We start from the raw sequence: 23,174 nt of genomic DNA, 5'->3' as shown, positions 1-23,174 counted from the left end.
AGACTAATTTATTCTTAATAATCTTATTTCCAAGGTTTTAAAAAAAGAAGTTCCCTAATGATAAAATATTTATCGTGTTATGAAAGCTTTCTTGTTAAATAATTAATTACTGATGGATGTTGATTTCTAACTAGAAAGAATATTTAGTGATAATTGAGCTATAAATTACTTATACTAGCTGGGGTCTGCTGAAGTTGAGTTTTAGTATTATACAATATAAGGGACCCGTGCAGAGTAATTTTCCATATTACCATATTCTGTGCAGAGTAATTTTCCATATCACTATATTCTGTGCAGAGTAAGTTTCCACATCAATATATTCTGTGCAAAGTAATTTTCCATATTAATATATTCTGTTTCTGTGCAGAGTAATTTTCCATATCAATATATTCTGTGCAGAGTAATTTTCCATATCAATATATTCTGTGCAGAGTAATTTTTCATACCAATATATTCTGTGCAGAGTAATTTTCCATATCAATATATTCTGTGAAGAGTAATTTTCCATATCAATATATTCTGTGCAGAGTAATTTTCGCTTAAGAAGGTTAAAATAAGTTTTTCATGAAATTATCATGCTTTGTATCAATTTTTTATTGTTTTTATAAAGAAACTCGGATCCGTTAAAAAAAAATTAAATCAGAAGCAAAAAAACCGTCTGACTTGTGCATTTTTTCCAAATACGTTTTTTGACAATCAATTTTATTTTATTTTTTCAAAAAAAAATTTAAAGAGATTTTTTTGTCCCCAGGACATGATTGGGTTGTTACGATCAAATCTCGGAATTTTTTCTATTGCGAAAGTTTGGTGTTGTCTGGGGTTTTTATTTTGATCTACCAGGGGTTGTAATCTGGCAGCATATTCATCCATCCACGCTTCATTCATTCTGAGAAGAGGGTTGACAAGATTCCAGCTTCCTAAGATTCTTCTTAGGCCTGAGAATATAGAGTGCAGGAACCCTGAAATATTGAAATGAGGCCCGGGTGCCATACTGATAGGAAACATCACACTCATTGCTCCCGGATTGGATACCCCCAGGTACCTATAGCTGGCAAACATAGAATCTCCCTGCTTGTCCACCATTCCTCTCTTCATCATCATTCACTTGGATTAATCCCACTTAAAGCTTCTTTCTTGTTGACTAGAAAGCACGCACCCTTTCGCTGCGAGAGTTGTTGACAGCCGCCCCTCTGTCCTACAACATCCGTCAGGTGGTCATAACTGCTTCACCAGATGTCGGCTTCAGATGTTTTTGAAACCACAGGTTTGTGTGGAGTACGGGAATCGAACCCGTGAACACCAGTCTGGACACCAATCCAGTTACTGGCTGAGGACAAGTGTGCTTAACTTCAGTGATCTAACGAGAACTGTTGTCACACACTCTCCAACCCGCCCCACAATTTTCACACCACCCCAAATGTTTTCAAAAATTTAAACGGATTTCGTTTTCCTTGACAATTTTGAGAAAAACCAATTTTGTTAAAGCTATGTAAAGGGTTTTTTGAACCGTCGACAATATCTTTCACATTATTGATAAGATAAATGTGTTGAGGGAGCCGTTGTGAAGCACTCCCTTTAGTTTCATCTACACTACAGTCTGTAAGGTATAGGAAGCCCGAGGGGGGAAAGACACTTTTAAAATCTAAATTAAAAAAAAACTTTTATTATCTAGAACGATACTCCCAGCTTTACAGACTTTTAATTAGAAAAATGGCAGCAATGAAGACGATTTGTTTGCTAATTGTTTTGATAAACACGATCTCAGGGACAACCATGCAGAAGGATTCTGGTCCAAGGTATGCACATACTGCCAGAATAAGTTCTATCATTGTGTTCTACATTTCGAACACTCTGAAGAAACAAGATATCCAAAGTAGATTAATATACTATTTCACTCCATTCTAACCGTTAGATAAAGTAAAACTTTTGAGCAAGTTCTAGTACGACTTGTTGGTCTCGTACTATGGTTTTGATTTTACTACCGTACCAAGTATGAGAACATGAAGAATTTTGATGCAGATAAGAAATACTAAATTTATATTGTTCGTCTCAAAAACTCGTCAACAAAAAGATTTAAGGTAAAAAAGGAAGATTTCAATCTGAAACCAATTTACTTGAATTTAATTAAAAATGTTTAGTAAATTCAGGAATAAAAAAAGAAAGATAGGATGTTTATAAAAGGGAATTTTATAAAAAAGTGACATTTTATGCTTACTTTAAAACAAAATAATTCTTAAGCTTTAAAAAGTTTATTTTATAATAAATTTTAGAATAATTGAAGAGAATGAAGTCCAGATATTAACTGATGAAGACTGGGATGAACATCTTTTAAATTACGAGGTATTAATCCCACACTGTCAGGGGCGTACGAGGGGGGGGCCGCGCCCGTGAACGTATAAAATGCCTTTTTTTGCGCGCAAATTATGCCCCCCCTAAACAAAAGTCCTCGTACGCCCCTGCACACTGTATTTCTACCAGCCAGAAGCGGACTTCCTCTGTAAGTATCTCCTGATTTAAACAGGCTGTTAAACTTTTCTTGCTGGTTGAATTATTTCTCTATACGGAACAAGATAGTCCCATGATCCATGATCCGGAAGTACAGTACACGATCGATATACTGCATTAAGTATGGTGTTAAACATTCTTATAAAAGGAAATAAAAGTTCAGATGTAATGATGTAGGGTCATTTAGCAGTATATTGTGAACATACGCTGAACTGAAATACTGAAATAAATCGTCCTGTGAGGCTGTGACTTTGTTAACCCATCTATCTAAATCAGAAATACTTACGAGGAAGTCCGGTTTTGGTGGGTGGGAATACACAGTCCCCCGAAGTATAAAATCTGTTTTTAGAAATTTATTGAGAGGAACAGGTGTTTAAAAAAAGATATTAGAAGAGCTACGATGTCACAAAGTCATACCACTAATTAAAATTATTTCCCTGTGCTTATAGATTGTAGTGGGCGGAGTATTTCTTCATTACAATCTGTTATGAGCTCGACGAATGAAGTTTGAATTGAAAGTTTTTCCATTATGTAGTTCACTATTAAAAAATTTCCTATTGATGTTAAACTGGAGGGCTTTCTTTCGGCTTAAATAGTTTTTTATTTATTTGTTTTTATAATTTGAGGTTTTTAACTTTCTTATTCATTACCCTTCCATCCTTTTTTCATATTTACCCTCTTGGCTCAGATTATGTGAACTCTGGGGGTCTTGTTTTTATTTAATTGAATGTGTTCAGGTATACCTTGTTTTGTTCTACAAGAAAGAGTGTAGTGAGTACAAACAATTTATAGGAAATTTATTTTACATAAAACTTTTTTTATTTTATATATAAAACATGATCAAAAGAGCATATGTCTGTTTATTCGTTTGTTTGCTTGTTTGTATACCATAATTCGTTAAAACCGCTGAACCTATAGGGCGTTTTTAATAGTATCTGGCATACCCCCAGGCAAGATGTATAAATGGGTTGCTCAGAAGAAACATAATTTTTAGAAATATTTGAAAATCCGTCAATGCTAACAGGAAAATCCGCAAAATTTCTAGTTATTGCAGTTGGATAAATAAACATCAACAATCAAAAAAGCAGAAATATATTTGAAAAGTTAGAAAGACTTATACAAGTTTAGTTGTAAAATAAATATAGGAGAATATGAAAAAGCAGCTGACTTCTTGATTAGTACTTATCCTTACACACCCTTGGCAAAGGTACTGGCTGATTCAATAAACATGAGAACACAATGACGACATTTATATCGTCTTCATTCAACGCAGGATTTATTCAAAATAAGGCCATTTGCGACATTTACAACTACTATAAACCATACCACTAATTTTGAGATTTTGTTTTTCAGGCAAAATTGCCTGAAAAAAAAAATTATATATCCATTTTATTCCTAATTTTGAAACTAATTACTGTCAATTGTGGTTTCCTGCCCACTTTTAATGCATAAAAAACGATGTCAAACCTTGTAAAAATCCAACGTATAGAAACAGCTTCGTATAGCAACAAGGCGTATTTTGCGGGAGAACATCTTTTATATTTTTGAGAAATAAAACGTTTTTGTAAAACATTGTAGCTTATCATTATCATTATCATAATTTCTATTTTTTATAACATAAAGGAAAAAAATAGTTTAATACGTCATTTTTACTGCTCTCTATTGTGTTTAAGGTCCCCCAGATTTTATTATGTACTGACAACATAAATGAATGATTATATAGTTATACATAAATTTGCATGTTACTATTTAAAAAAAATATTTTTTAAAAATGCTTTCTACAGTTTCATTTTTAGAAGAAAAAAAATCTTAAAGTATAACAAAGTTCTCCATTAATGCTAATATGATTTTATATTATATCTACTTTACACTGATTATTTATTTTCTCAAAAATATAAAAAATGTTCTCCCGGAAAATACGCCTTGTTGCTATACGTATGGGTTTCTATGCGTTTCTATAAGGTTTGAATTCCATGAAAACAATGAAGAATTTATCAAAATTAAACACTCATTTTTAAGCTAGAAAAATTACTTCATCTTTCACCAAATAAGTTCAAAAGTTGCATGATCCAAACCAGTACGATAATGCCTGGTGCAGTGTTGACTCATACCAGCACGTCTTGTGTACCATTGTTTAAGGTCTTCGAGTACTCCTGATACAATATCTACAATATTTAAGGTTGACTGTACTCCTCGTTCAATATCTTCAATATTTAAACTTGACTGTACTCCTCGCTCAATATCTACAATATTTAAGGTTGACTGTACTCCTCGTTGAATATCTACAATATTTAAGGTTGACTGTACTCCTCGTTCAATATCTTCAATATTTAAGGTTGAATGTACTCCTGGTACAATATCCACAATATTTAAGATTGACTGTACTCCTGGTACAATATCTACAATATGTAAGGTTGACTATACTCCTGGTACAATATCTACAATATTTAAGGTTGACTGTACTCCTGATAAAATATCTACAATATTTAAGGTTAACTGTACTCCTGGTACAATATCCACAATATTTAAGGTCGACTGTACTCCTGTTACAATATCTACAATATTTAAGGTTGACTGTACTCCATGGTACAATATCTACAATATGTAAGGTTGACTGTACTCCATGGTACAATATCTACAATATTTAAGGTTGACTGTTCTCCTGGTGCAATATCTATAATATTTAAGGTTGACTGTACTCCTGGTATAATATCTGCAATATTTAAGGTTGACTGTACTCCTGGTACAAAATCTACAAAAAGTCTTTGTAAAAAGAGAAATCAGGACAAACTACCAATTATTCGAATATACAGGTTGGTAGAAATACTGAACAAAAATATTCAAAACTAACTAAAAGCATTAATCATTGAAACTCTATCTTTTGTTTTTCACTTTTTATTGAACTCAGTTTAGTTCATAATAAATTCTAACTTACTAGCCTTTAATTAATTAATTAAATTAATTGTGAACATGTTCTCTTTGTGTACTTCGTAAAACACAACAAAAATAATTCGCGGATTTTCACAAAAAAAATCGCGGATTTTCAAAATTTTCAAAAATTTAATGAAGATCGAATTTTGATGGAGACAAATATTTGAAATTTTGATCATTCATAAACCTTCCCTGGAGTCCCTAGATGTCCCACAAAAAATTTGGGCCCGATCGGTTCAGCCGTTTTGACGTTTATTGGATACAAACAAACAGACAGACAAGCCAAATTTATATATAGACTAGCCTTAGAGGGCGCTTCGCGCCCAACTTCTAAATTAATTGTGAACATGTTCTCTTTGTGTACTTCGTAAAACAAAACAAAAATAATTCGCGGATTTCACAAAAAATTTCGTGGATTTTCAAAATTTTCAAAAATTTAATGAAGATCAAATTTTGATGGAGACAAATATTTGAAATTTGATCATTCATAAACCTTCCCTGGAGTCCCTAGATGTCCCACAAAAAAATTGGGCCCGATCGGTTCAGCCGTTTTGACGTTTATTGGATACAAACAAACAGACAGACACCAAGACAGACAAGCCAAATTTATATATAGATTACTTAAATGTAAACCTTTGTTGCTATATAATGAAATATGATTATAATTTTGAATCAATATTTTTGGGGATTTTTAAGTAAATTAATTTAACTCTCCAAATACACATAGTTTTAATTTCGCGCATTTTTCCTTCTATGTGTAAAGAGAGGAGACGTATTTATCCGATTACACTGGACGGATTGAAAACAAAACTCTTATCAATTTTGTAAACCTAATTCGAGGACCCTCGGTGCAGGTAGGTACACATTAAAAAATCACAATAAAACATAACATAAACATAATTTTAATTAATTTATGATTTCTTTTATATATCTAATAAGTTAAGAAATTTGCTCTCACGAAAAAAGTGAACAAAAAATTGAATATACTTTGCAAATCGTAGAGAAAAAATGACTAACTTTTTTTCTGGCCCAGCAAAGTAAATAAGAATGTTTACAGAATATTGAAAGTGAAGCGGAACTTGATGAAGTTTTTAATAACTCTACAAATAATGTTTTCATCAGGTGAATATTCTTAGAATAAATTTACAATTTTTCATTTTCCTTCCAATCTCCGGTTCTTTAATCTTCATACATCATAAAATATACTTTTAGACAACTTTCAATTTAACTTGAGTACATTTTCTGCACTCCAGCTAGGGATGAACTCAAACTCGAGTTTTTAAATACTTTTATGTTTATTTATACAATGTCATACTCCCTTCAGCTAAACCTATTTGCTAGTTGTATATATATAATTGCAACCTAATGTTCTAGACTCTTAATATTTCAAGCTCTGAAATCTGCTAGATCAGAATGACAAAATCTAAAGTATTAAAGGTTTAGAAGTAGCTGGGGCCCCCCCTCAGCGCCCCCCCCCCCTGAATAAATGGGGCGCTCAACTTAGAGAGGGAATAACTTCTAGTTCCTTTCATTTGATTTTTTACAATGGATTAAAAAACAAATTCATGTCAGGGTTTTCGCAATAATAAATTCTGCAAGTTTCACGTGCAGTATTGAAATCATTTTTATATATATTTAAATAGTAGATTTATATTTGTATGTAGATATATAAGAAAAATCTAAAATAGTCTATTACTTTTTTGTTATTTTAGCTTACATGATCTTAAAACTACTTAATATTTAATTTTTTATTGGTTTAAATTAACGTTTAAATCATGGCTTAAACTTGACATTTTGTTTTAACAACTTATTTTGTTTTATAACAATACTAAAAGTGGAATTAAAGTTCATGTTTTTTTAAATTAATTAATCGGTTTAAGTGAATCAATTGAAAAAGTATAAATTTTAGCTAGTTATAGTTTCTGATTTTTTTTATTGATACAACAGAAGAGAAACAAAACTACTACTTGATGAGAAACAATAATGACATTCAATCCAAATTTTTTCTGGTGTTTTCTGAATTTTCATCTGATTTTCGATATTTTATTTCGATATCTTAAAGCGTCTGTAGGTGTAATTTCAAGCGATTCTTAAATATGAATTAGACATCCATCTTAATAATTGCTACTTTTAAGAACTAGGACAGGTTAGGTTCTTAAGTTTTTGTTCCCTATTGTTTGTTAAGGAAGGAAAAGAAAAAATAGAAAAAAAAATCGTTTGTTCAATTTTTATAAATTCTGATCTCTAATCTTTTAAATGATTAGCTTAGCTGGAGGCAAATATAAATATCTGCAATCAAGTTTCATGAAAATAGGTAATTCAATTGTTATCATTATTCATTACTATTTTTATTATCAATATCATGATCATGATCATTATCATTATTACCATTATTTATAAAGTTTTTGATTGTTCTTATGATAATAGTTATTATTTTTATCATGATTATCATTATTAAGATTAGCATTATTGTATTTATCATTATTATAATTTTCATTATTACTATTAATACATATCTGTATAATTATTATCTTTATTATCATTAATACTATTATTATTACTATCATTATCATTCCTCGGGTAAAGCCAGGGACTTCAGATATTTATTATTGTTATCTTTATAATTATTATCACTATTATTATTATTATTATTATCATTATTACAGTGAACCAGAAAACAAACAGTTTTACTAGACACTTATTAAATCACTAATTAAGTGAAATGGGTCTGCTTACACTGTACAATTACTGCGTACCATGCTTATTGGAACATTTAAAGTTATATCTTCAGACTGAAAGTCGTCTTCACATTGCAGAGTTTTCTGGTTATCACTGTATTATTTTTATTATTATTATTATTCCTTCAGGGGACAAAATGCATAAATATGGAATAAAGTTCTTCAATGCTGTTGATCCAAAAAACCACAAGGAAACATGTTTTAACATTTTTAAATTTCTATTTTTATTTAACTTTTTCTTAAATTTATTCTGAATATAGAAAATATACTAGTTTTTCTAGTTTAAAAATTGTTTAATTTTGATATTTTTATTAATAGCCTTAGCTAGGGCGCTTTGCGCCCATCTTCTAAATTAATTGTGAACATGTTCTCTTTGTGTACATCGTAAAACAAAATAAAAAAAATTCGCGGATTTTCACAAAAAAAAATTCGTGGATTTTCAAAATTTTCAAAAATTTAATGAAGATCGATTTTTGATGGAGACAAATATTTGAAATTTTGATCATTCATAAACCTTCCCTGGGTCCCTAGATGTCCCACAAAAAATTTGGGCCCGATCGGTTCAGCCGTTTTGGCGTTTATTGGATACAAACAAACAGACAAACAAACAGGCAGACAAGCCAAATTTATAAATAGAAATGAAGATCGAATTTTTATGGAGACAAATATTTGAAATTTTTGATCATTCATAAACCTTCCCTGTGGTCACGTGATGTCCCACAAAAAATTTTGGGCCAGATCGGTTCAACCGTTTTGACGTTTATTGGATACAAACAAACAGACAAACAAACAGACAGACAAGCCAAATTTATAAATAGATTGTTCTCCTTCACAATAAAATGCGCAAGTTGCACTTTAATTGTAAAAAGTAATCAATTCTTAAAACTATTAACATAGAGATATGATTCATACTTCATACTTTTGAATCGGACATACCATTCGCCAAATGGAAGGTCTTTAGTCACGATTGGAAAACAATTTTTGTGTTCATTCTATTTATACTTTTTCATAAAACATCAAAATATATTTTATTATTTAACATGAAAATCTATATTTTTATATTAAACATGAAAATCTATATTTTTATATTAAACATGAAAATCTATATTTTTATATTAAACATGAAAATCTATATTTTTATATTAAACATCAAACGCTATATTTTTATATGAATGCCCAATTTGTTTTTTCCAATTAAAACCTTTTTCAACAAAAAAGCTAATGTTTCGTTTCGATACAAATTAATGTAAATTTTTGTATATTTTTCGTCCAAAAGATTTTGATTTTAAAGTTTCTACTTGTTTCAACATTTCTTTAAATTATTTGCCATCAGTAGCATTCTTTTCAAAAATGACTTGCTCATTTCTATGGTTCAGAATCCATAAAAAGAGTTATTAAAATTAGGTACTTTTTAAGCCATGAATTTATTGACCAGATTAAGAGGATTCAAGGGTAAATCAGAAATGCCACTCTTTTAAATGGAGGGTCACTTGAAATTGCAAAAACAATCGGCCCAAATTTTCTAAGCATTTTTGAGGTAATCCATGGGTGGGTCCGGGGGGTAACATAGGCTAAGGAAATCTAAACTTTTTTTCTTCCAATTATAAATTACTTTATTCAGGTATTTTTTTTTCATTGGCAACTAGTCTTATTTGTGAGCTTATGAAGCTCCAGAAATCCCTATACCTAATATCAAGTTTCTTTCTTGTTGTTCTTTCTATAGTTGTTTTTCTTATATGCTAATTGCAATGTTTAAAAAAAAAAATAAACATGCATTGCCCCCTCCCCCACAAACTCAAAACTCGGATTTTCGTATCTGCATCGGTCAACCTATTCTCCTAACCCCTTTCCCACCCCCCCAACCCTTAATTCAATGAACATTTCTTTCAGTTTTGACAATACCACCATTCTTTAAGGTTGACCATAATTCTTACGCTTTTCATTTTTTTATTCCACACTTCAAAAAAAAACCCCTCCCCTAATTTGCTTACTTTTTTATAAATTTCTAGAAAGTTATTTGTTACATTATCCTTATTTTTAATTTGTAATAATTTTGGTGATTTTCTGTAGAACTGAAGAGGATATAAAATATATCGAAATTAATTTCCAAACCCGAGTTTTTCTACCTGTGAGAGTAAAACCTTTTTTTGCCAGTTTGGATTAAACATATTGACTATCAGGAATACATACAGTACTATGGTAGAATTCTAATGGTGAAACCGAACCACCTCAGAACTCATCTTGAAAACAAAATTCAAGTATTTTGTGGAAAAGGGAAAACGGAAAAAGATCTTGAAATATGGATAAAGAAAACATACAAGGTAACACAAAATTGTAAACCCTATCCTGATTGGACTATCATTTTGTAAACCCTATCCTGATTGGACTATCATTTTGTAAACCCTATCCTGATTGGACTATCATTTTGCCATGATTTTACCTTTTCAAAAAACTTGTTTTGTTACGTGCGTAAAAGCTTGAATGGTATATATTGAGTTCAAATCAGTATAAATTCAACAGTGTAACTAACAACTGTTTCAAAATATGGATATGTTCTAAAATAAATGAACAGTCATCAAAATATTATCATGTTTCGATATTTTACAATGCCCATTTTTAATAAACTATAGGGTTTCAAAAAAAACTTTAAGTTCATTAAGTTTTAAAACTTAATGAAAATCAAATTCTCTTCGAGGCAAAATTTTAAAATTTTGATCATCCATAAACCTTTCCTGGGATCTTGAGGTCATGTAAGTACCCACACAAAATTTGGACTGGATCGGTTCAGCCGTTTTGACGTTTATTGGACACTAGCAGACAGTCTGACAGACAAGCAAAGTATACAAATAAATGTGGCGTTGGGATATTTCATAGAAAGACATTTCATAGAAAGACATTTCATAAAAAGATATTTCAAAAAGACATTTCATAGAAAGACATTTCATAGAAAGACATTTAACATAGAAAGACATTTCATAAAAAGACATTTCATAAAAAGATATTTCATTGAAAGACATTTCATACAAAGACATTTTATAGAAAGACATTTCATAGATAACAATATCATAGATAGGACATTTCATAGATAAAATATTTCATAGACAAAGAAGATTTTCCATAGACAGAGGAGATTTTTTTAAATGATATTTTACCATGTCTATGAAAAATCTTCCTTGGCTATGAAATGTCTTATCCTCGGTAAGTCTTTTGACGTAGGCCATGTCTTCCTTCTACCGAGTCAGAGAACCAGATGAGAAGTTGCAGTTTTTCCAATTTTATTTTGCGGATTTTAAAAAAATTACTTAAGCATTTTCATTCAAGAAAGCACTTTTTGTGAAAAACTTTAAAACGGACAGAAAAATGAAAAATGATGAAAAAGTTGAATTTTAAGTACTTAAAAAAAAATAAAGTACTCTTCATATGTAATGTTTTTTATATGTTTTGTTGTGTAGCAACTAGCAATGTATTGTATATGGGGAGCACTGTATTTACATTTTCCCTTGTCTATTAAAAATCTAAGAAAAAAAAATCTTCTCTGTCTTTGAATAATCTTCTCTATCTATGAAATGTTTTTCTATAAAATGTCTTTCTATGAAAAGTTCCAACCCAATAAATGTTTGCTATAGTTTTTGTTTGTTCCACTTGGCTTGGATCGAAAATTAGGCTTATCTAAGAAATGGGTAAAATCGCAGTTTGGAACTAATCCCCCCTGGAATTTACATTTTCATTAGTTTACCCTAATGATTTTTTTATTATTATTTTTTAGGGATATGTTGGAGAAAGAACAAGTTTAAATAAACGTCTTTTTGATAAGGAAAAACAATTTTACAGATTTTTTTTTCTTATTCGTTAACTCAAGTAAAAAAAAATCGAAAAAATTTTTCATTAAAGTTTAGTACTGCATACGGCATACGGTTTAGCATTACTTAAAAAGTTTGAATCTGAAAAAGTTTTTTTTTGGTAAAAATCTGCAATTTAGTTGAAAAAAATCAAGTAAATGTTTTATATCTATGACAGAACTACACAGTTGTAATATACTCTTCCCTTGGTTTAGATTCACGAAGCCAGATAAAAAATATTCAGGAATAAGATTTATGAATAGCAAGAGCCAGCTGAACTAACTAGACTTAAAGGGATTGTAAGCGTAATTTAAAGTTACCTTCCGTTTACAGCAAGGCATGTCCGATTCACGACGATACCCTTTAAACCTTTGTACGGACAATAATGTTACAGGTACCATCATTTTTGTAACGAAAGATTGAGTGCCTGGAGACTAGAGGTTTCCAGTGTTCACTAGCTGTAAAGTGTACAGTTACACTCTCGCGGTTTCAATTGGAACATTCCCACTTTATAAATAAAAATATCAACAAAATCCTTGATAAAACAAAGGTTTAAAGTTTAAAGTTTAATATTGTTGTAAATCAGACATGACACTTTATAAATGGAAGGTCACTTGAATTTACGCTTACAGTCATTTTAATTGATCTGCAATTATATTAGAGGTCCCATTGTTAAAATTCAGATCTTTTGGCCCCATTTTCTCCAGTGGTATGAAGATCTTTCGTATTTGCTCCTTTCCATTTTTGTTGGACAAAGAGTGGTTTATGTAAGGTAATTACTATCCATTATCCACTATTTATTAAATCTGGATCTAGTATATAATGAATCGCGCTGTCAGCTTAGTAATGGAATTGGAGAACAATATTACGGAAAAGGTAACATGCACATTTAATAAAGTCTGGTTTAAAATAAGGGTATATAAGAAATGACTCAGTAAAATTTTGGATCGTTCTTTATATATTGTAAGGATTGTAATAAGCGACACTGAACAAGAAGGAACAAGAAGTTCAAATTCATGCAACATTTCTGGTGAGACTATCAGATCTCCTGGTCGCTGTAGTTTTGATAATGCGCATGTAAAACCTTTGTGGACCATGAAAGAGTCTCCTCTGCCACCATCGAAGATAAATTGAAAAATCTACAGAACTCGACACCCCCCGGCCCCCACCCCTAAACTGGAAACGAAACTTGTACAGTGTACACTGTACAGTTGGAGCCTGTCACACCTCCAAGTGTACACAAATATACCTGTACACTCACTTTATTATCAGTCTACTTGAAACCCAGAATCAAAAAAGAACCTAAATCAAGGATATGGTCCCAGAAGAGGAGTGAAGTCTAAGATGTTCTCTCTCAGTTCTTGGAAGATGGATTCAGCTAAAGAACACCGAGAGATTATGCAATAAAAGTGTTTTGTTTCCAAACTTTTAATTCAATTATGTTATTTCAATGTACTAAACATTCTTTTGTTTAGATTGAACCTGACTAGAATAAATTAAACAATCATAGACATCTGCGCACAATTTTTGTATAAAAAATCTCGTCGAAAAATGGTTTGAAATCATCCTGTTTTAAAGCTTAACCAGATTTTATAGCGCTCAAGTATGCAAATTTATGCAAATACTTTTTTAGAGCGAAGAGAATGGGATCCATATTGATTTCGGCAAGATGGAAAGTTTAGAGTCAAACACAAGTAAGTTTGAATATACATTTTATCATTTTTTTAATTACAAGCTCATCGTGTGTTAAAGCACTGACATTGTATAGGAATGATTTTAAAAGTACAATAGTTACTATCTGAAGTGACTGACGTTGCCCTTTAAATAAAAAAAAAATTTGAATGAATTAATAAAAAAAAAATTTGTTTAGCCTATTTTACCCCAGGGTAGCCATGGGTTCCTTCAGTTTGGCCAGTTAAAGCTAACATAATAAAGGTCTTTGAACATTATTATAAAGATAGATAGATATATGTATTTTAGCTTTTTTATTTAAAAAACAAATTAATGAACCAACAACATTCAAAGTTGTAAATTTCAAATATGGTACATTTCAGAAAATGGAAAATCTGATGACGTTATGGAAAATCTGATAGCTGATAAGTTTGATGGTATCACCATTTTGGCTGATAAACGAGATAAAGCAACAAAATTAACTGATCAACTAGATTTAGCAATATGCGAAAAAGAAGATTATAGTCGTGAACTTAAACTTTGCGGATATAGAGCAAATGAAGTCAGCAGTAACGCTATTCTAGGTAGAAAAAAATTTATTAAAATTTTTGTTGAAAAAAACAGTTTTTTTCATTTTATTTTTCGCAGTCTGTGCTCTGGATCTTGAAGGAAACTATTTTCCTCTTCGCGGAACTTTTTCACGGCTTTCTCTTCAAAACTTTATTGGTAAATGCATGGTTATTCATCATTTATTCTTGACAGAAATCCAAGAATTTGTTTTTGATTCGTTCTCGAGCATCTGGGTTGTTTAAACAAATATCTGGGTTGTTTAAACAAACATCTGGGATGTTTAAACAAACATCTGGGATGTTTAAACTAACATCTGCAGATGTTTAAACAAACATCTGGGTTGCATAAACAAACATCTGGGATGTTTAAACAAACATCTGGGATGTTTAAAAAAACATCTGGGTTGCACAAACAAACATCTTGGTTGTTTAAACAAACATCTGGGATGTTTAAACAAACATCTGGGATGTTTAAACAAACATCTGGGATGTTTAAACAAACATCTGGGTTGTTTCAACAAACATCTGGATTGTTTAAACAAACATCTGGGTTGTTTCAACGAACATCTGGGTTGTTTCATCAAACATCTGGGATGTTTAAACAAACATCTGGGATGTTTAAACAAACATCTGGGTTGTTTAAACAAACATCTGGAGTATCAAAAAAAATTCTGGGTTGTTCAAAAATACATCTCGGATTTATATCGTTTTTAAGAACTTTGGTTGGTCGGCATTTATATCAATACAATGAAAACCACTTTTTGTTAATAATGCTTTTAATCCCTGCGAACACGCGTTTTTCAAATTTTAAGTTTACCATGTAAACAAAGAGAAGCTGTTAATTGACAACTTCTCTTTGTTTCCATTTTTATGTGTATCCATGCTGTTTGAAAGCCTAGGAAAAATAGAAACACTCCCGGAATATCGAGTTCCCCAAAAAAATGTCCGCCAATTTTGTCCAGGTTTTTGCCAGCTATAGCGAACATATTTATATTAATTTTAGCGAAGAACTCTGTCATACAGGTGATTTTTTTTCCAGGAGACCTTCTTTCCTCTCAAGTGCTTCCTTAACTAAAGGAAGGGGAACCTGATGGAGTTCCATTGGGTCGCTTTCTTCATCAGGTTCATCTTGATCAACTGTTTCTTTATGATTACAGTTTCCATCGGAATTACAAATAACGGTTTTTATATATTTAGAAAAGTTTCTGCAAAACCCTTCAAGTGATTTTTCGGAAAGTTTCTAATCATCATTCTTCAGGGTGTTCAAACAAACATAGCTAGCGATTCAGTGATGATGTCGTCTTTGATAAGAATTTTTTTTCTAAACATTACTAGAATATACAAGAACCTTATTAACTGTTTTGATATTTATTTTTCCCTATTTACAAAAAAAACAGTACCTGTACAATCAAGTATCGTTTAATGAAAAAAAATCCTCTTACCATATACACTATACACTAAATAAAAAATAACTATTGTTATTATTGTAAAATCCTATTCAAATATAAGATAACAGTTCTTTAATATGATCCAAAAATGTCAAAAAAATAAGTGCAACAGTTGTAGTTGTTTTATTATTTGTATTTTGCGGATTTTTTTGTTCAAATTTGCGATTTTTCAAAATAATGAATACAGGGGAAATTGGTTTCAAAGCTAACACTTGGCCCATTACTAACAATGAGTGTAAGGAATGATTTTTGTCTTCATTTTCGAACATATTCCTATTTGGAAAAAATTACCGCAATTCAGTTCATTTCGCGTTATTGAAACATATCCGGGTTTGGGACAACTATCATATCAATGTCGATTTTAAAGCCACACTAACGTAACAAACAACTGATTTTTTTTTATAATGTAAAATAAAAAACAAAATATAAAAAAAGCATATTGTTCTTTTGTTATTTAAAAAACATTACGGCATTGAGTAATCAAAGTATTATAACTATTTATAACACTTTTATTTTGGTTTTATATAAAATGCGCTTAAAACGCCTTTCTTCCGTTAGGTGTCTGCCGAGCGGGGGAAGGCAGGCGGCCATGAGCCACCACTATTTCCCCTTCCGTACCACATATTAGCTTTTTTCTCTTCCGGAAGCCATGAGCCACCACTATTTCCTCTTCCGTACCACCACATTTGACTCTTCCGGGCAAAACTACTTTTTTTAATGGTATATTTAGGGCCATTACAGTGTGATTTTAAAAAATCCAGCCGTGTCACGCAATACATATATATTTAGATCTCAATATTTCAGAGTTAAGATGTAATAAGGATGATTTCTCTTAATGTAAACTGTAAAACTTTTTTTTTGCAAATCTAAATTATGATTTTCACAAAAAATGGCTTATTTTTAAAAGCAATATGAATATTAAAAATGACGCACCATAAAATAAACGTAGGTTTTGAAGGGAGCCCTTGTGTGAAAATGTGCAATGTGTTAAAAAAAAATTGCAAAAAAACCCGTTTTTTTACAAAATATGTAACGCCTAAGTAATGACAGTAAATATTGCGATTTTTATAATATTTTCTTTTTCTTCAGACTAACATGAACAAATTGTCTCAGCTCCCTCAATACGAAAATTGACTTAGTCTACTTGGTAAAATCTAAATTAAACTACCTCTTTTTTTATAATTTCAAACAACTTCTTTAAATGTCGTCTTTTAAATGTGATAAAGAGACTGGTTGATGAGGTTGAGAGATGAGATGAGTTGCTTAATGAGTGATTTTTCTTTGTTTCTATTATGTTTCTCACATACAGGGTTACCCACAAAGGATGAGACTGTCAAGACGACATTTAACTCTAAATCACGATTCCAAGGTTAAATCAAATCTTCTACCTTGAATACAATCTTTTAATAGCAATTATATTTCTATCAGGCGAGGGGAGGAAGGCCAACCACATCAATCTCTAGTCTGAACCACATTCTCATCATTTTCTCGTCCGAACCACATCAAAATCCTCGTCCTTTCAATATTATTTTTTTTAAGTGTCCGATCCTTGAAAATAAATACATTTTTTAAAAATATGGCGATGTTAGGGCATAGATGAAATATAAAATTTTCCCAATTAAATTTTAGATTTATGTAAAAATAAAAATGCTCCAGAAACGATGTTCTACAAAAAAGTGTCTGTAAGGAGCCCTTTCTTTAGCGGAAAATGCCGCAAAACATTCTCAAACTCGATGTAAACAACTTTTTGTAATATTCCAGCTGAATTTGGGTTAGAGATATGACTTACAATTTTTATTTGATTAAATACGGTTTGAATTCATAGGGTTGTGACCAAGCAAATGATTTGAATAATATAAATTGAACATCATTTTGCCTATAATTTTAAGCATGCGGCAGGCAGTAGTGATCTCTTAGAGGGGACAACAAATCTACCTTATTTGTAAATAAATCAGAAATCAATGATTATTTTGTATGGGTTGAAATGGAAAGATTAAAGACCATGTTCACGCGAATTCTTTGGTATAAATTTTTATTTGTGAAAGTTATCCATTTTGGAGGCAGAAGAGATTCAATNAAAATTTGATATTTCATCTATGCCCTAACGTCGCCATATTTAAAAAAAATGTATTTATTTTCAAGGATCGGACACTTAAAAAAAATAATATTGAAAGGACGAGGATTTTGATGTGGTTCGCACGAGAAAATGATGAGAATGTGGTTCGGACTAGAGATTGATGTGGTTGGCCTTCCTCCCCTCATTAGGCAAAGAAAGAAAGATGTTTACTATTGCAGAGAATAATAAATATAACTTCTCTGCAGTAGTCTCTGAAGTCTCATTCTTTGTGGGTAACCCTGAATGTCTGAACCTAACAATATATTTAAACCTATTAAATTTTGTTTTCATATAAAAAAGTTATGAGGAACGAAATTTCAATTAAATTGTAATGTGGGTGAGTGAGTGAGTGAGTGAGTGATTGGATGAGGTGAGTGAATGAGTTATGAGGTGATTGGATGATGAGGGAGTTGGTTAATGAGTGATTTTAAGATGGATTTAGTATAATGAGACAGTAATTGAATAATATTGTGATATTTTAAGATGCAATACTCAGTCAAAGGGGATGGTGGAGATGGCACATTTGATGTAGGGGGGGTGGGGCCTGCCTTCATTTTTGGTTCAAATCTTCCAATTTTTTGGCTACACGCCTAATTAGTGATCGAAATTACTAAAATAAAATCAAATTGAATTTTAATGACCTCTAATGACCTCTTATGACCTCCACAAATAGAAAATATTTTAACTATGGCTTTATGCATATCAATTAAAATCTAGGAACCCCAGGAATACAGTAGCAGCAACAAATCCAGTGTTTTACCTTCTAATGATCTCTAATGACCTCAAATGACCTCTAATGACCTCCACAAATAGAAAATATTTCAACTATGGCTTTTATGCATATCAAACGAAAGCTAGGAACCCAGGGAATATAGTAGCAGCAACAAATCCATTGTTTGACCTTCTAATGACATCTAACGACCTCTTATGACCTAAATGACCTACAAAAAGGGTAACACTTTTTACACAAAAACAATTTTGTATCAATAAAAATGTGATTAAGTACCCCCAAAAAAAGCAAATTCTTTAGTTTGCAACATTAAAATAAATAAATCAAATTGTGTCACAATAATTAAAACACTAGTGACACATGTTTCAAATAAACGTTTTATTGATTAAAGCAATCCAAATAGATTAATATGATGACAACATGCACTACTGTATTGTCTGGGTTCCTAGCTTTTGATTGATATACATTAATCCTTATTTAAAACATTTTCAATTTGGAGGTCATTACAGGTCGTTAGAGGTCATTAGAAAGTCAAACATTGGATTTGTTGCTGCCACTCGATTCTTTGTGGTTTACTAATGTTTGTTTGACATGCCTAAAGCCATATTTAAATATTTTCATGGAGGTTATTATAGGTCTACACACAAAATATTAATCTTAAGTAGAATTGAAAAAATGGTTTGAGTTGTGCTTTTTTGCGTGACACAGCTGGATTTTTTAAAATCACACTTTGAAGGCCCTAAATATACCATTTAAAAAAGTAGTTTTGCCCGGAAGAGTCAAATGTGGTGGTATTGAAGAGGAAATAGTGGTGGCTCATGGCCGCCTGCCTTCCCCCGCTCCTCTGCCATGTGTAAGCATTCAAAGCATCGAGAGCAGAGACATCTGGCGGCCAACTATTTCGGCGTTTTAAGTGCATTAATGTATACAAAACTAATAAAGAATATTATGAAATATTACAATATACGAATAAGCCGAAAAATAATCGATGACCAGGTCGTAACATCTAAATGATTTGTTTGAAATTAAATTGATTTGTTTACAATCCGAGTTGAATATTGCAACTTTCAGTATGAGTCACCTTTAACAATTTTCTCCTTATAGACGCACAGATAGAAGTAAGATTAGTAACGATCAAAAGCGATTATTTTTCGCCGTAAGTCTATGCCCTCTTTCATTTTTCGCGAACACTCCCTTTGATTTTTAACTTTCCCAAAACCTTTGTTGCAATATTGCAAGTTGCCACAAAAATATTCGGCCGATCAGTTTAGCCGTTTTACTTTTATTAGATACAGACAAAGTTTACAGCAAAGTTTATGTATTAATGTATTTTAGCTTTTATCGATCTGTTGCTCGTAAAGTTGGTCATTTAAAAAAAAATAATTTTACGCGAATGCCGTGTTGAATGATAGGATCCGGATTCAGATCTGGATCCATAGTGAACGAAAAATCCCTACATCTTGAAATGATGACATCTAGTGTTCTATCTGTATTGTTGTAAATCTATAAATAATTAACTAAATTATTTAGTAAAGAAAGAATTAAGTTTGCGGTTACATTCATTACTTCTTTCTTTATTTGCCAAATCATTAATTAAGCCATTAAACGTCTGCATTCAAGACAGAATGCTTGATTTAAGCTTGAGATTGTCAATTTTTTTAGAGTTTCAAGTCGTCTTTACAGTCTCATCCTTTGCGGGTAACCCTTATCATCCTTTGTAAATAATTTTGTTGATATATCTTTGGCACTTTTCGGTCAAACCAACCAAAACATTTCTTCTAATATTGTTTCTAAATAATAAAACATAACTATTTTAAGATTTCCAGTGCAAAGAGAGAAAGAACCTAGAAAAACAATGAATGGCTTGAAGATTAACAGTGAATGATTTATTAATGTTAAAACCAATATTTTATATCTACTTAGTAAATAAATAGTATCATATAACACACAAATATTGTTAAGCCCTTGACCTGAAGAAGTCATTGAAAGTTATAAATGAACAGTTTCATATAATGCACAAATATTGTTAAGCCCTTGAGCCGGAGAAGTAAGATATAAGATCTGTAAAATATTAAAAATGTGTCACTTGATCAGAAGATGTCAGTCCTTCCCCTCCTCCTTCTTATTCTTCAAGTTCATACAATCTTCACCTTTAACTTGTAAGTTTAAGAAAAGACTAATGAAGGTGTTCAGAAATTTTTTGCGCTTTTGCGACAATTTTTATTTTGTTGTACTTTATCTGCTAGAAATAAGTTCGATGTACGCTTTAAATATAGTTTAGAAAGTGGAGTGATGTTTTTTAGGTAATTGGGAATACATCTATAGAGTTTCTCTTATTGTGTGATTTATAAATGTTAAATATCCAATTTTAATTTCAGAAATGTATTAGTAACATTAACAAATTAATAATTTCTCTTACTTTTCTCAGTACAGTGTTTTTACCCCTTTTTAAACTTATTCATAAATAGTTTTTGGGTCATCTTACATCTTACAGATTAATCTCTCTGCCTTATTCCAAACCGGTGTCCTTTCTGGAGCGGACTCTTGCATGGGGCGGACTTTACCCCTTTAAAGTTTTAACCATTTCAACACTATTTTAGAAATATGAGCAATGTTAAAACATTAAAAATTATTAGTTGACATACAGGGTGTCCCACGAAACATGACACTAGCAAGACGAATTGAAAGTCGTCTTTCAACTTTGAAGTTATTGGTGACATTCAGTCTTCAACCTTCTTTTACATGCATGATTCCTGAAACAATAACCACAAAATTCGCCTAGTCCTGCCGTTTCCAAAATGTGGTCTGCATTTTTTGTGCATTCAATATTACCGGAGATATTAAGAATTTCGTACAGATTTAATTTTTATTGAATAAAACCAAAATTGTCCAAATCTGAAGGAAATTCATAATATCTCCGGAAATATTGAAAGCACAAAAAAGGCAGACCACAATTTGGAAATGCCAAGACAAGGGGTATTTTGTGATTATTAATTCTAGAATTTTCCTCCTAAAAAAGGTTTACGAAAAAATGCCGCAAATTATTTCAAAGTTCTAAGACGACCTTCAACATCGTCTAGCTATTGTCATGTTTCGTGGGACACCCTGTATAATAAGTACGCATTTAGTTCTTAAATGTATTTTAAAGGGGGTTAAGGCAAAAAAAATTTTTTTTTTCAAATCAAAATAAAATAATATATTTCGAAATGTCATAACCTTGCTTTTAATGCCTAACATTGCGATGAAATGGTTGAAATTTTAGGGGGAGTCCGCCCCATGCAAAACTCCGCACCATGCATGAGACCGTATTCAGATGATATACTGTACAAAAAGCATCAAGGACTCAGTTGTTTAGATTTAGATTTGATAATATGTCCAAAAATCAATATTAAATATGCTAATTGAAATATGAAAAAAAAATTTAGTTTTGGAAACTACAGATGGAAGAAGGATCCAGAATCAATAATCGGAGAACAGGTCTGGAAAATAATTTTTTATTACTCCCATACTCCTATAACCCCCCCTCCCCTAAATACGCCCTTGTTTGACATCCATTGAAGAAAATCAATTATCTTAAATGCCTATACTTCTAGGAAACTGCATTCTTAAATACCTATACTTCTAGGGAACTGCATTCTTAAATGCCTATACTTTTAAAGAACTGCATTCTTAAATGCCTATACTTGTAGAGAACTGCATTCTTAACTGCCTATACTTCTAGGGAACTGCATTCTTAAATGCCTATACTTTTAGGGAACTGCATTCTTAAATGCCTAAACTTTTAAAGAACTGCATTCTTAAATGCCTATACTTTTAGAGAACTGCATTCTTAACTGCCTATACTTCTAGGGAACTGCATTCTTAAATGCCTATACCTCTAGGGAACTGCATTCTTAAACGCCTATATTTCTAGGGAACTGCATTCTTAAATGCCTATACTTCTAGGGAACTGCATTCTTAAATGACTATATTTCTAGGGAACTGCATTCTTAAATGCCTGTATTTCTAGGGAACTGCATTCTTAAATGCCAATTTTTCTAGGGAACTGCATTCTTAAACGCCTATACTTCTAGGGAACTGCATTCTTAAATGCCTATACTTCTAGGGGAACTGCATTCTTAAATGCCTATACTTCTAGGGAACTGCATTCTTAAATGACTATATTTCTAGGGAACTGCATTCTTAAATGCCTATATTTCTAGGGAACTGCATTCTTAAATGCCTATATTTCTAGGGAACTGCATTCTTAAATGCCTATACTTCTAGGGAACTGCATTATTAAATGCCTATATTTCTAGGGAACTGCATACTAAAATGCCTATACTTCTAGGGTACTGAATTCTAAAATGCCTATACTTTAAAGGAACTGCATTCTTAACTGCCTATATTTCAAGGGAACTGCATTCTTAAATGCCTATACTTCTAGGGAACTGCATTCTTAACTGCCTATATTTCTAGGGAACTGCATTCTTAAATGTCTATACTTCTAGGAAACTGCATTCTTAAACGCCTATATTTCTAGGGAACTGCATTCTTAAATGCCTATACTTCTAGGGAACTGCATTCTTAAATGACTATATTTCTAGGGAACTGCATTCTTAAATGCCTATATTTCTAGGGAACTGCA

The 23,174-nt window shown here is 31.5% G+C and overlaps 1 protein-coding gene across 3 annotated transcripts; it reads left to right on the top strand.

Moving 5' to 3' along the window:
• The first annotated feature begins 1,698 nt into the window (after positions 1 to 1,698).
• On the top strand, positions 1,699 to 22,185 carry LOC111709907 (protein disulfide-isomerase A4). 3 transcript variants are annotated; one of them, XM_023483848.1, is made up of 20 exons: positions 1,699 to 1,796; positions 2,271 to 2,340; positions 3,243 to 3,297; positions 3,651 to 3,712; positions 5,233 to 5,318; positions 6,200 to 6,290; positions 6,494 to 6,558; positions 7,701 to 7,750; positions 8,304 to 8,365; positions 10,355 to 10,495; positions 11,941 to 11,988; positions 12,192 to 12,257; positions 12,830 to 12,889; positions 13,647 to 13,707; positions 14,068 to 14,268; positions 14,333 to 14,410; positions 15,293 to 15,375; positions 20,642 to 20,706; positions 21,973 to 22,024; positions 22,173 to 22,185. In XM_023483848.1, the coding sequence occupies exons 1-17, from the start codon at positions 1,711 to 1,713 to the stop codon at positions 15,322 to 15,324; spliced, it is 1,314 nt and encodes a 437-aa protein (XP_023339616.1). In that variant the 5' UTR covers positions 1,699 to 1,710; the 3' UTR covers positions 15,325 to 15,375; positions 20,642 to 20,706; positions 21,973 to 22,024; positions 22,173 to 22,185. The 3 variants fall into 3 exon arrangements, with proteins under 3 accessions (XP_023339616.1, XP_023339617.1, XP_023339615.1); XM_023483849.1 differs by lacking the exons at positions 20,642 to 20,706; positions 21,973 to 22,024; positions 22,173 to 22,185 and adding an exon at positions 20,366 to 20,509; XM_023483847.1 differs by lacking the exons at positions 20,642 to 20,706; positions 21,973 to 22,024; positions 22,173 to 22,185 and adding an exon at positions 15,451 to 16,138.
• The last annotated feature ends 989 nt before the right edge of the window (positions 22,186 to 23,174 follow it).

Source organism: Eurytemora carolleeae, unplaced genomic scaffold (genome assembly GCF_000591075.1).
Source record: "Eurytemora carolleeae unplaced genomic scaffold, Eaff_2.0 scaffold1011, whole genome shotgun sequence".
Classification (NCBI taxonomy): Eukaryota; Metazoa; Arthropoda; class Copepoda; order Calanoida; family Temoridae; genus Eurytemora; species Eurytemora carolleeae.
This window is presented reverse-complemented; position numbering and strand designations above follow the sequence as displayed.